The sequence below is a fragment of the Argentina silus genome (assembly GCF_951799395.1).
Source record: "Argentina silus genome assembly, chromosome: 8".
Classification (NCBI taxonomy): Eukaryota; Metazoa; Chordata; class Actinopteri; order Argentiniformes; family Argentinidae; genus Argentina; species Argentina silus.
This window is the reverse complement of record NC_139662.1, coordinates 8,816,586-8,831,227: the sequence shown is the minus strand read 5'-3', so window position 1 is coordinate 8,831,227 and position 14,642 is coordinate 8,816,586. Positions and strand designations below refer to the sequence as shown.

The 14,642-nt window shown below is 42.9% G+C and overlaps 2 protein-coding genes across 2 annotated transcripts in view; one reads left to right on the top strand and one right to left on the bottom strand.

Annotated features, from left to right (window-relative positions):
- Nucleotides 1-5,375, bottom strand: part of LOC310808905 (inactive dipeptidyl peptidase 10) — a gene marked incomplete at both ends in the record, with an annotated part of 21,425 nt that extends 16,050 nt beyond the window's left edge. Inside the window, one exon of the mRNA XM_083676004.1 lies at nucleotides 5,337-5,375. Within this exon, the coding sequence (XP_083532130.1) occupies nucleotides 5,337-5,375 (39 nt within the window). The remainder of the gene's footprint in view (nucleotides 1-5,336) is intronic.
- Nucleotides 5,376-8,063: 2,688 nt separating this feature from the next.
- racgap1 (Rac GTPase activating protein 1) lies at nucleotides 8,064-14,629 on the top strand (the record flags this gene model as incomplete). Its single annotated transcript, XM_083675268.1, has 16 exons — nucleotides 8,064-8,148; nucleotides 8,260-8,462; nucleotides 8,623-8,765; nucleotides 8,959-9,028; nucleotides 9,216-9,269; nucleotides 9,386-9,463; nucleotides 9,537-9,654; nucleotides 9,839-9,987; nucleotides 10,233-10,397; nucleotides 10,571-10,666; nucleotides 10,781-10,979; nucleotides 11,417-11,522; nucleotides 11,826-11,958; nucleotides 12,268-12,394; nucleotides 12,817-12,925; nucleotides 13,237-14,629. 16 exons carry the CDS (start codon nucleotides 8,064-8,066, stop codon nucleotides 13,310-13,312), a joined length of 1,911 nt encoding a protein of 636 aa, XP_083531394.1. The 3' UTR covers nucleotides 13,313-14,629.
- Between the last annotated feature and the right edge of the window lie 13 nt (nucleotides 14,630-14,642).

Sequence of the window (14,642 nt, the reverse complement as noted above, 5' to 3'; positions counted from 1 at the left end):
CTATCGACAGGCGTATCAGTACAGAGCTCCTCAAGGGAAATAACACCAGCTTCCACTATGACAGAAATCTGTGTAATTTACCGTGATTCACCCTAAAAGCAGGGCAAAATGAATGGCAGACTGTATTTTTTGTCAGGGCACAATTTCTCCCTGAGGTCGCCTCATTTCACCTGTTAGAGCTCAAACGGGGCATATGGTCGGGAGGGGAGGGGAGGGGAGGGGAGGGGGAGGGGCCTCATTTCCATGAAAAGTGAGCGACCTAAAAGACCAGGAAATGTTCTGCTAGAAGAGAAGTCTTTGTTGGAATCCAAGTGCTGTGGCTCAGAGTTAGGGTTATGGTGCAACATGTATTACATATCAAACAGACTTAGTCTACACTTAATGCCTTGTCGACGGGACGGAACCGAGCCAAAAGGCCAAGACTACACGCGCATTAAATAAGCGTACATATGATTGGTCATGTACAGTATAAGAAACCGCTACCATGAGAGAAAAGTGGGGAGACAATGACGGCAGATTTTCCTCAGGCGACGGGTAGGGCAGCTGATGCAATGAGAGAGCCATGGTATTAGTCACAATTAAAGACAATTGCACACCATTCCGGGGCTGCCCTCCACTCCTTCATTATAGAGCAGTGAGGCTGAGATAAGACTAAAGCAGGGTGCCGGAGCCCCATGTCCATTGGAGTGTGGGAGCTCAATCACAGAGCAGCCATAAAGCTCAGCCTTCATTATGGCCAACCCCCTTGGCCATGTCGCCAAAGCCACGGTTGGTGGGGGGGGGCATCCATCCGGCTCGCTGGATGACAGATTGCCGCTCCTCCATGCTCCCTGTGTGTCACCAGCTGTCTCTGAGTTGCTGAGTCAGCCAAGGTTACAAACACACACACAAACACACACACACACACACACGCGAGCGCGCTCATGCACACATACACACATGCACGCACGCATGCACACACACACACACACACACACACACACACACACACACACACACACACACACACACACACACACACACACACACACACACACCCACACGTCCGCACCTGTCATTCTGAGGCAATGTGAGTCTACTTTCAGCCTGAGTTGTTTGGTACGGGGAGACAACTCGCAATTCTTGACAGGTTGCCAACTTGGACCCCAGCCAAGGTCTGATCATCTTTAATAGATCTCCTTGGCTTCAGCAGCTTCATAACACGTTCAAATTAAAAACCACTAGCCACTAGGCCAGCGGGGACATACATCCTCAAAGTGATGTGTCCCAGTGCAATCCAGTGCTAATCCAGCCAATTGATGTACAGTGCTCTCCTCCTCCTCCTCCTCCTCCTCCTCCTACTCCTCCTCCTCCTCCTCTCTCCAGCTCCTTTGTATCACACTGTAGTCTATCTCTGTCATCCTCTCTGCCTCCCAGCACACCGTCCTGCATTGTACAGTGGACCCATATCACTCCGTCAGATAGGGTTATGTAAGGTATTGTGTGGAGACCCTAGCAGCAGAAGAAGAAACGCAGCTAATGGAATTCCTTCGCTCTGCTGATTCCACCACAGACAGTGTTTTTTTTAATTTTTTTTATTTCAGCGTCCTCCCTCTAATTACTCTGTGCAACACAAGCGCTGAAACATCCCTCCTAATGGGATGCACGGCGTCTCGGTTACCATCGTTCCCCTGAGGACCGAAATTAGAATACACTTCCAATTAAGGTCGCGCTGTTGTAAGATAGAGAGGGAGAACCCAGCGCTGGAGGAAGAGAGGGTTTTGTCAAACGGGCAAATGAGACACAGATATGGAGGTACACACAGCCTCCAGACGCGGCTGTTTTGATTTGTGACACTGCATCTCAGAAGGCAACACAGCGCTAACTGCTGTACTGGCATAGGTGGACTGATTGGATCCTGTGAGAGAGCAGAGCTCAGCAGCTTGATGGACATGTGGATCTCTCAGTGTACACTTTCTGCTGAGCCAGATCAGAAATGAATCCTACACATTCCCTTGTGAGCTGTCTGTCTGTGCAACTTGAGTCCAGAGGAAACTAGAGCAAGGCCTTGATGAAGCTGTCAGTCAAACACAAAGGCAGAGCTTTGCATGTGTGTATGGGTAACTCTCTCTTGCGGGAGAAGCCTCCTGATGAGGGACCTCTGCAAACATTAAAGGTGCTGAGTTGCATTTGAGAAAATAGAGCTACCACCTTAGACAAGGAAGTGGGAGGGAATTTCACTCAACTCAGAATGAGAGGATCGATACGGTGTGTGGTTGAACAAGGTCCAATGGGAAACAATTAATAGAAAGAAGACAGGCAGTAAAAGGAACTTTTAGATAGACAGGCCCCTGGATAGCGTTGTTCCTTCCCACCAAAGTATGGCACCTCCTTGTGGAATTACAGAGAGACCTGCCAAGACTCCTCAGTCTCCACTCCACACTTAACCAGCGTTCAACTAATTGGATCCTTGTCAATACTGTATCACAACACCATAATTGTATTGATTGAGTGAAGACACAATAAAGGAAACCACACCAAAACCCAATTATTCAATTTGCTCCCAGTGCACCAGAGCTAATTTGTGGAGGTACCATAAGGGTGTTAACAATTCATAAATGAGACTCTGGGGATCTCCTTGACTCCTTTGTGTCTGTCTTTGAGGCAGGGAGAATACCACGTTCTGATTCTAAGCCGAGAGTCAGAGAGATAATGAAGCTACAGGGATGTTGACTCTGATCTGGATACTCTCTGATGAACAGAGCCAGATTTACAACTGACAACAGCAACATTGACCAAGGTTCCAGCAAACCTTCACAGTGTAAGAATCAAACCGGTAATAGCAAAACATATCTTTTGGGAAATACTACATGTAGCCTTCAAAGTCACCTGCTAGCATCTTGCTTTAATGATTTATTAGAATTGATGTCATGGGTCAAATCAAGATTAGCAGATATGTTTTTCATAGAATGTATTGCAGTGTCAATATAAATCAAAATGGAGGCTATTATTACTGTAAGCAGGTTCTACTTTTGCCTGGTTTAAATTGATACTGACTAACTGAGGTGAGCTGCAAGGCAGCACTGGCAGGATTCTGCTGAGAACTTGAAAAGATTTGACAGCTCTATCACCATGATTGATGTGATTTCTTAAACCTGAAACCAATAAATATTTCAATATAAATCATTAAAAATACATTCTATCATATCCACATATGTGCGAGCTGTTCGAATGCCAGCATTATTGCTCTTCTCCTCCTCGCTTGCCTCTCTCGTCTTAAAAAGGTGTAGAGACACTGTATGAGAGGAAGGGGGTTGACGAATTTGCCCTCCTGACTAACACGACTACACAATGCAGCACTTGTCTCAGACGCATGAAAAATCCCTATTGCTTTGGCCTCCTCTACTGCAAGACAAGCCTATTCTCCCTTTCCTTTCATGCACCCACCAAGCATTAGTACAGTATTGTATTAAAGGGCTTCGGGTGCTGGACACAGAAACCTGCGCCACACAACTAGTCCTACTCAACCTATCCCACTCCTCATAGCCCGGGTGTCCCTAAGGGCAGATGTGATGCTGTGATGCGACTGAAAAGCATGTGGGAGAGCTTTAGTCTACATGAAATACTGTATGAGGGAGGAGATAAATAAATGTCCCACAGAAGTAGATGACTGGCATGTACAATCATTTTAAAAACAATGGCTCCTCTGCCTCACAAACCCCCATCACAGAAAAGACCGAAGTACACTTCAGCACCCGACCTGTCTATACCACCGTGAGATCTGTGGAGACAGAAACAATCACTGGGCTTAAGTTGTTTAAGATGCGTGATGTGGTTTGGTACATGAATTGCTTGGCTGTGTAAAAGGCTGAATGATTGGGATTGGGCCATAACATAGTGCGACATTTGCCTTAGAAAAGATAATGGATACGCTGACTAGTGTTTTGTGGCTTCCTTGCACAACCAGACAAAATTGGGAGGGATATATTCTAGATAAAGGGAAGACATAACACAATTCCAGATGGGCAAGATGGGCAGATGGCCTAATCACATAACATAACAAAAAATGCTAAACAATGTTGTGTGTTTATCATCTACACATTACATTATCTACAGTATATATTCGCACTGATATATACTATAAACACAACCATGCAACCAAGCACTGTGTGAATGATTTTTGCTGTCAGCCTGACAAACAATTTCTCCAACATTTGTATGCACTATAGACGTAGCTGAACTGAATGCTGTCCCTAGAAGGTGATGGGTTGCTGTGTGTATTGTTAATTACACGACTTGGCAAGACTATAAAGTACTGCTGTTCTGGAAATATAAAGCATGCACCACAGTAACTAATCTCCAGGCAATGCCTGCATAATTAGTGAGGACAACATATTCAAGCAAACAGTAAATAGGCAAAAGAAAAAAAATGTTTGTAACCCATAACATATAGTATTGACTGATATTCTCTCTGATCACATAGAAATAGGTTGTGTAAATGAATTACCAGCACTATTTCATGTCATGTGAGTTATTACTAGGTATGTTCATAGTCCTATAAACCATATGGAACCTAACATATTCTGCAGTTGTGAATACAACTAAAACTAAAACAAGGACCATTCAGAATACTGCTCCAAATGACGTTTTGTCACTTTGACAGTTATGTGATGTCAGCAACTCTGCAACTACAGCCAGCCTAGCAGTAGAACCACCTGACCATAACATGCAAAAACTGTTGCAACGTCTCTGTTGAGAAAAAGACCATAAGACATATCAACACTACCACTTGGCAGAGTCACGGAACCACTCAGTGGGCACCAATTGTAGACAACATTCAGATGATTGGATTTTGAATACGAATAGGATGTGAAATTAGTAGCATAAGTGTAAAGAAAATTTAAGGTGGTGATAAGGTGGTTATTTTATTCATATTCATAGAGCTCTCACTGCTCACCTCACCTACCGGCAGAATTACAATCACTTGTGAGTGGAGTACGCCTGATCAATGCAGAGCCTCTTTATGAACATTCTGTAACTACCCCATATTGCCGTGATTTCATAGTAAATGTAAATAGGGATACCTCCTGACAAATAAAAAGAGGCATTTCCAATCACGCAACAAGCTATACAGTATAATCAAAAACCTGCAGTAATTAAGTGAAACTGTGTGACAAAAAAAATACGGTAACAATATTATAATTTTACAACGAAAGATCGTTGAGCTTCTCGACTGACTACATAGCTGCACTGCAGTGCACAAAGTCAAGCTGGTTCAAGAGAGGAGGAGATAGCTGTACTGATTGGAAAGTGTGAATGAAAAAGCATACAAATTAACTATTAAATAAACAATTTACCAGGTCCGTGGTCACGTTCTGTTGAGTGGTGGCAATCATCTTTGCTGTCCTCAACAAGCGTCCTCCTCTGGAATGTTAAAAATCGTAGCTGTAATGCCTCTCAGCGCTTGGTCTGTATGCTCTGCCGTTGCACGCAAGTTGACCAAGTAAAAACAGTGCTCCCTCCCCCCCCCCCCTCTCTCTCTCTCTCTCTATCTCTCTCTCTCTCTCTCTCTCTCTCTCTCTCTCTCTCTCTCTCTCTTTCTCTCTCACACACACACACACACACACACACACACACACACACACACTCTCCATGCAGTCCCCCCTCTCTCCTCGTGTGTGTGCGTGTGTGTGTGTGGTTTTATGTTTCATTCACTCACTTCCTCGTTCTGCTTTCAATCCATATTATTGATTAGGCCTACCTCAGAAATTAATCAAGACGCAAATTCTGGCTCAGCAATATTCCAGAGACAGTTTGACAACAATCACATTATAGTAAGATTCAGCGACAGTGTAATTATTGAAGATAATCGAAGATAACAGGCTAATAATGGTTATAATAGTATGAATAATAATTAGTAATATGCAGTGCCCTGCGTAAGTAATGGGACAGTGAAACATTTGTTCTTCTTTTGGCTTTATAATCTTAAAAATCAAACAATTAATATCAGGTTAAAGTATGGAATGTCAGCTTTTACTTAAGGGTATTTTTGTATGTATTTCACCATTCAGAAATGACAACACTTTGTATACGTAGTCCCCTTATTTCAGGGCACCAAAAGTAGTTAGACATATTCATATAATGTCCAAATTAAGCACTCATGTTTAGTATTTGGTCGACAATCCTTTTCATGCAATAACTGCCTAAAGTCTGCGACCCATTGACGCCACCAGATGCTGGGTATCTTCTCTGGTGATGCTCTGCCAGGCCCGTACTGCAGCCATCTTCAGTTGTTATTTGTTTTGAGGTCTTTTTGTCTAAAATCTTATCATCAGGAAATTAAATGCATGTTCAATTGGATTTAAATCGGCCAGATTCACTTGGCCAGTCAAGAACATTAAATGTTTTGGCCATGAAAAACTCCCTAGTTGCTATGGCAGTATGTCTAGTATGATGAAGCGACAATGAATTTGGAGGCATTTGCTTGCACTGAAGCAGACAAGATGTTACTCTACACTTCAGAATACATTCTGCTGCTGCTGTGAGCAGTTACATCATCAATTAAGACAAGTTAGTCAGCTCTAGTGCCAGCTATTAAGTGGTATGCTGTAAATCTTGGGCAGATCCTTTTTTCTCCAAATTTTCCTCTTGCAATCATTCTGGTACATGATAATAATCATCTTATCTGTCAACAAGCCCTTTTTCCAGACCCCCAGATTTGTAGGTACTTTTTAGCAAACTGTAACCTGACCATCCTTTTTTAGGATAACTTGTGGTTGGACGTTGCAGTGAAGCCTCTGTAGTTCAGCTGGTGATTCTATGGATAGTAGTCTCTGAGACATTCACACCTACCTCCTGGAGAGTGTTCCTGATCTGTGGGACAGTTGTTTTTGGGTTTTTCTTAATTATGGTGGGCATTCTTTTGTCATCCATTGTAGGATGGATGACAAAAGAAGGGCTGCATGAGGTTAGGGTTAGGGTTGTATCTAAGCCTGGAGCTTAAGGATTTGTGTGTTTAGGTAGTACTGTCATGAAGACTGGATTGCCTAAATTCGTTTGCTGGCCATCATGCATTCATATTTAATTTTCCATTTTCCATACCGATATGTAGTCTACACCACAAGATCAATACAATTCTTGAATTGAATTCATTCACTTTTTATTATTCAGCTTTATTTATTCAGCATAGGTAAGTTCATTAAGAACCATTTCTTTACAATGAGGACCTGTTGAATTGAATTCAACACGTGAAATGTGTCTCTCTGGCCCTTGGAAAGGCTATATACTGTATTTGGGACGGCTAGCAGATGGTCGGTCTGTGCTTTGGACCTCTGGCTGTTGTCTCAGGCCCCGCCCAGCACAGTCTCGTTGGCAATGCCAGTTGATATTCATTGGCTAGCGGGGAAATTTGAAATGCAACGCGCTCGCCTGACTGAATACACACATCTACATCCCGGGGCTGCTGACCGCAAGAAATGATACAGACAAAAGAATAAAAAGTACAAAACGTGATCATCCAGGCTGAAAGGAAAGGGCAAAAATATTGTAGAAAAGGTTTTGATGTTTTGAGCGACTTTTTTCATTGCTGTGAGTGGAGGACTCTAAACGGTAAGTTGTAACAATACGACAATGTAAAGCCAGCATCTTGCTATGTTAGTTATGCTAGCTAGCGAGTGATGAGTAAGGCAAATCATTTTAGGTTTTCTCGGATCATCCATTCATTTACAAGTAGCTTACTAGCAAGCTATTGCTTTCATATTGCTTTCCAACCGATTTATACTTGATAACTGCTTAGCTAGCAAGCTCAGTTAGCTGCGTTTGTCTTGTGTGATTCAAAAGATTACACAGAATGCTTGGACTTGCCTTGCTACTAGTTAGCAAGATAGCTAGCATACATATTGTTAGGGGGGTCATAGCTATTCAATATCAGTGTCTAGCTATTATTTGCCAAGGAGAATTTGTTTTTTCTAGCAGGTAACCAGCTTAATAGTTATGTCTTATTAGACTCAGCATTAGCATTATTCTTATTGTATAGTCCATCATAACTTATGATCACATCACTATTTGCCCCTTTTTTCCAGAACATGGACACTGCTGTGCTGAATCTGCACGGTTTGTTTGATAATCTGCGGTCACATGTTGACATCCTCAATGAGAGCATTGAGCCCCGTAAGTAACTTTTATATTTACTTTGAGATTGATTAATATGAACCACAGTCTATATAATATGATCAGATGCATGTAAAGAGGCAACACCTTATTGTGCGCCCTCTTTTTCAGAGTTCATCCAGATGGCACTCAACTTTGAGGACTGCCGGCGTAGATGGCTTAGACTTGATCAGGAGCTGGGGTCCTGCAAGGAGGTGCTAGCCAAGGCAGAGACTGAGAGGGGAGCCTTGGAGGTCAAACTCAAGCATGCCCGCAATCAAGTTGACGTGGAGATCCGCCGGCGCCAGAAGGCAGAGGCTGACTGTGAGAAGTTGGTATGTTTGCAGAGTTTCTTATCTGTTTCAGTGATTGTCATTTTCTTCTCTGCACTGGCCTCCTCAGACTGGTTCATGCCTCCTAATTTACAATGATCAAGCTCCATAGGACTGGTGGTGGGGCATACTAACGCCTCCCCTTGTGTGTGCTGTCGTGCAGGACCGCCAGATTCAGCTGATCCGGGAGCTTCTGATCAGTGAGGGCTCCAGCAACAGCATCCAGCTGAATGAGGAGCAGCGTTCAGCTTTGGCCTTCCTCAACGCACGCTCTCAAGCGCAACCCAACCTGAACACCAGCCGGAGGTAACTACTGTCTTGTGCCTCACCCTTCTCTCTCTCTCTCATATTTATATATATAAAGAATGTTAGCCCTGGCCTTGGTTAGAGAAAAGCATCCACAATTAGACAATTCACAGTGGTGAACTGTGGTTTGGCCAGGAATGCATTATTCATGTTACTGTGATTAGAGTTTTTTTCTGGTTCTTCTCCTCCACAGACTGTGCACCATAGATGAGTCTGCCTCCATTTTATCAGACATCAGCTATGACAAAACGGATGACTCTCTGGTCAGTTGGTGTTGTCTATTTGACTCTTTTTTTTAAATTGATTTTTTATACAATATGTATGTCCCTGAATTAACTTACATAGCCTCTACATTGGAAGAACAACGTCAACAACAACCAAGAACATTACATTTTGTAAATGGAGCATGTTTTCATTATTTAACAAAGTGTGTGTGATAAACTATTGCAGGACTGGGACTCCTCCGTAGTGAGGACGGTAAGACTGAAGAAACGAGAAAAGAGGGTACACAATTATTTTTTTTCAGAGGGTATACAATGCTTTCCCTCAAATTCTTAAAATGTTTATATGACCTGGTGTGTGAATTGGTAATTAACATCCTTTAACCTCCTTAAATTCAGCGCTCCTCCAGAAATCATATTGATGGTCCCCCAGGTGCTTCTAAGAGGTCTCGATCAACAGGCAGAACGTCTGAAAAGGTAAAGGTTGACAATGCATTTCAGTTTTGAAACTGAAAGTCCTGTTTTTACTGATTTTCTTTGTTTGTTGTAGGGAAATGAGTCTCTTGTGACTAAAACCACAGTGACTGTGCCTGCTAACGGAGGACCTATTGAGGCAGTTTCTACCATTGAGGCAGTTCCCTACTGGACTCGCAGCAGGAGAAAGACCAGTAAGAATGATTTAGTCTTTCACTGCCCTATTTTGCTACTACAGTCACTAGTTTGTGATTAACCTCAATAGAGAATTAGCTACTGTATTTTTTTGTGTATGTCACACTGATTGACTGTTGAAGCAATGTTTCTAGAATGTGCTGTGCTGTCAGAACCATATTTGACCCCTACTACCCTTTTCAGCTGTAATGGAGTGGGACTCTGAGTCTCTCAAGTCTGAAGATGTCGTCTTCAAACAGCCCGCCAGGCCAGAGAGAGAAGTTGTTGTTGAGCATCCCAGCACACCCAACAGTCATGGCAGCGTCCGTCTTCATGAGTTTGTCTCCAAAACGGTAGGAATGTAATTCGAGTTAGGCTTGGAGGCTCACTGAATTGGGCTGCATGGAATTTTAGTATGACAAAAAAAAAAAGAAGCAATTTTGTTCAATTGTCTTTTGTGAGAAAAATATATGTCTGTGCCGCTGGCGCTTGTTTGTGGATTAAAATGACATGACTTATGAGGATTGTCGGCGTGTTTGGTATGAAGGCACATTCTCTGCTCTCATCTGTCTTTACGTTTATGTCTTTTCATACACAGGTAATCAAGCCTGAGTCATGCGTGCCCTGTGGCAAGAGGATCAAGTTTGGCAAGATATCCCTCAAGTGCCGTGACTGCAGAGTGGTCACGCACCCAGAGTGTCGCGAACGTTGTCCCCTGCCATGTATCCCCAACCTGGGCAGCACTCCTGTCAAAATTGGAGAGGTACGGAGAACATCCCTGGACCTACCGAACAATATCCACCAATGTTTTGATGTCCAAAGATAATGCGTGCATCCTGATACAGAGCTTGTTTCACTGTCTTGTGTATGCTGTCGTGATTTCAGTGTACTCTAATGTGATACCTGTTCTCTCCTTCACACGTTAAATCTTCCCAGGGCACTCTCTCAGACTATGTTTCTGTCACATCTCCCATGATTCCTTCTCTTGTGGTGCACTGTGTCAACGAGATTGAGCAGAGGGGTCTACATGAGGTGAGTGATGATGTCTCCAGTCTGTCCTGTCTCTTGCACTGTAATCCTTGCTGTGTGTGTTTTAAACCCTATGATGAACCCCGGCTTTAACCCCGTGCTTCCCTCCTCCCCCAGACTGGGCTGTATCGTCTGTCCGGTGCCGACCGCACAGTCAAGGAGCTGAAGGAGAAGTTCTTGCGTGGGAAGACTGTCCCTCTACTCAGCAAGGTGGACGACATCCACGCCATCACCGGCCTCCTCAAGGACTTCCTCAGGAACCTCAAGGAGCCTCTCCTCACCTTCCGCCTGAACCGCGCCTTCATGGAGGCAGCAGGTGGGTGTGGGCTCAGTGGCGTCCCTATGCTGCTTTCCGTTTCTCCACCTGTTTCCTGAAGTATGCACTTGTGCACTTTCTTAAATGAATTTAAAAGCGTAGGTGTGGTCTAAGCATGGGCACTTACATCAATCAATCGATTTCCTTTTGAAGTCCATGTGGGAAAGTGCATACTTCAGGAGAAGGGTGGAGAAATGGGATGGAGAATTACTCGTGGCGAATTTGGCATTGCTTTTGTCTGGTGGCTGCTTGGCTCAGCTATTTTGTCCTTGGGTATGCTGAATGGTCAGTTGGTAATAGTCAAAAATGGCAGTTTTTATTCTTATTTATTTTTTTATAATGTACTTTCCGTAACTTTGTCACAGAGTCCCCCTCGTGTTAAAGTGACAGCTGCTCCCTTGCGCTGAACTGATGTGCATTTACTTTTGTGTCTTCAGAGACTTCGGATGAGGACAACAGCATTGCCCTGATGTACCAGACCATCAGTGATCTGCCCCAGGCCAACAGAGACACCCTGGCCTTCCTGGCCATTCATCTACAGAGGTTAGCGTCCCCTGGGAACTCACTATGTATGAGTGGGGCCTGGAGTGTTTCATATTGAAGTTTGTTAAGTTTAAAGCGCATTTTACATGGTCACAATACACTGTACAATAGATTTTAAAAAGAGAGGTCGGGGAGAAGCTCCAGATCATAACTATAAGCTTTCCTTACTCTTTTGAGAGCAGACTTTTGTTAGCATGTCTTATAGGAACCATTTCCTATACCTGATCATTGACAATGAGTTAGGTGATGCCGGTTTTCTCTTTAAAACGGCTACCTATTGATCTCGGGACGACTTTCTTTCAGAGTTGCCCAAAGCCTGGACACTAAGATGGATGTCACCAACCTGGCACGGGTGTTTGGGCCGACTCTCGTTGGTCATGCAGTCTCTAACCCAGAGCCAATGACAATCCTACAGGATACCAAACGCCAGCCCAAGGTAAGACGCACAACAGAAAAACAGCCCTGGGTTTTTCCTTTAATCATAACATAACTACTCCACCAAAACAAATCACTCTTTTTTTCCTTCAAATCGCTCCCTTGGTTCCTACATTTAATAAACACAATGTCCTCAAGTTTTTCATTCAGGTTTCGCAAGCTAATACGTTTATTTGGCTTCCTCTGGAAGGAAGATGAGGCAATATGCTGAAATTTCCAGGGAAATCTTGTAGCTAATGCACCTTTAATCATTGCCCCCCCCCTTGCCTCTCCCCTCTCCCTTCTCCCCTCTCCCATCTCCCCTCCCCAGGTTGTGGAGCGCCTGCTGGGCCTGCCGGTGGAGTACTGGAGCCAGTTCATGATGGTGGAAGAAAAGCCCCACCATGATCACATGATCATTGAGAACAATAACTGTTATGCCACCCCTGAACAGAAAGGTGAAAAAATGCAAAAGTCCATTGTGCATAGTTTGAGCAAAAGGAAATATACGGGATGGTTAGTTAGAGGGGAAGTATTGAATGATGAGTAGAGTCTGCCTGTTTTTTCGTTGTCGTCTGTATATGCATGTCGGTTGTACTGTCGTAGGCCTGCAACTAATTTCCCTCAGTGGAGGATGGATTAAGTTGTATCCTATTGGTGTGTATGTATGTGCGTGCGTGCGTGTGTGCGTGAAAGGGAGTGAAGGAGTCCTATTTTTGAGTTAATTGCTGAATTATAACTACTCACTCTGTTTTGCTGGCAGTTTTTACGTTCACATTGTCTAAACCGGGCATTTTAACACATCTGATCACTAAAGATTTACCTTCCTTCTATCTTATCTCCCTACCTTACCTTTTTGCGTGTGTGTGTGTGTTTCCAGTGAGCATACTTGGGCCCCTCACAACTCCAGAGTACCAGATGAACAAAACCCCGTCTTCCAGCTCTCTGTCCCAGCGCATGAAGTCTACTCTGAGCAAGACGACACCCAAGTAAGTGTTACCATTTCATCTCTCGACTCATTCTCACCATTTGAATTGTGGCTGCAATGCATGTGAAGGTCCAGTGGGGGAGGACTTGGGTTGTAATTTAGTGCAAATACCATTGTTCTAGAGAACTGTCACAAAGACACAAGTTAATTTTTCCCTAAATATCAGATGTGGCTGACCTAATAAGTCCTTGACAAGTTAATTTTTCACTCAAGTCTAACTTCTTTCCTTCTTTTTAACCTTTGCAGCTTAACTACTGCCGCATTCATAGAGATTAAGTTTCTCATCATATATTTATGTGCTGTAATTTTCAGATTTGGGTCTAAGACCAAGTCTGCAGTGGGATTTTCTCGCCAGGGAAACTTCTTTGCGTCTCCTCTCCTCAAGTAATCCAAAGCAGCCACAGAGCACAACAGCAGCTCTGTTCCCTACTGGGAAATACCTGCAATATACAGCAATATTCCACTCAAAGCAGTAGTGCTCCCACAGCAGCCATAATACTCCTCTTTCTTATGTTTTATATTGAAAAATTGTAAGATTTGTAATTTGTTTTTTAATTGTCTGTAACAGGATCATTTTTCCAACCAAAGGGAAGGTGTCATCTAAGCACTTCCACCAGTTTCATTTGAGCTTAGGTTTTTTTCAAAATTGGCTCAGAATCGAGATGCTTTACATTGAGTATCATAACCAGTGGCACCAGAGGTTTGTAAATACAACTTAAAGTTTAATTTGGCATTCTTCTTTGATTATTTAGAAAGAGTGCATGCAAAACTTTAGGTTGATTTGCTTAGAAAAAAAATATTTATTTTAAGATTGTGTACATACCAGTGGAGGCTGGTGGAGTAAGAACTATTTCTACCTCCACCAGCCTCCACTGGTACATGCATACTATTTAACTCATGTTTCAGTCAGCAGTTGAAAAGGCATCTACTTTTTATGACTGCATAGAACTGAGTTGCATAATTAAGATTGCATGTGGCATTATTAATTTGTTTTTATGTTTGTATACTTCTTGTTTTATTTGTAGGCAATCATATGTCCAGCCAATGAATGGGTCTTTGAAATGTCCATTGCCTTGGCAGTTTGACTATACATGTTTGATTTACTAACTCTGTTTTTCTATTACATGAGTGTAGCCACAGTATTACAATATTCATCTTGGTATTTAGTTCGGCAAGTTTGATAAGTTGCCATTGATGCAGCTTGAGAATATATTCAGGAGGAGAAAAAAAAAATCATTTCATTTATTTTTATAGCGAGTGCTCTATGCCTACACTCCAAGTGGTCCTTGGTAATTCTGATCATAGGCTAATATGGATGTCTCTGGTCTTTACTTTGGCATTGTGTTTAGCCTATTTTTTATGTCCATTTATTGCTCTTTAATGTTTGCATAATGGGAGGTTGTTTATAATGTTCTGCACCATTATCTGCAGAGAATGCAGCATTTCTGTATCATACGAACCAGAAAATTTAAATCGTGGCATTTTAACAGGAATGTCAAAGTTTGCTTTGATCGAAGCGTTTCTGGTTCAGGTGTTTTTGTACAAGTACACTCAGTGTATGATTCATGTGATTTGTAAAATACAGTATACAATCAATTTAAATCCTTTGTCTCATTATTGCCTTTTCATGACATTGCTGCACTCACTTACTTACCATGGTTGACATCGGGTGGAGGTACACAGGACTTGGTATCTGCCCAGTTACTTGCTCTTTTCTC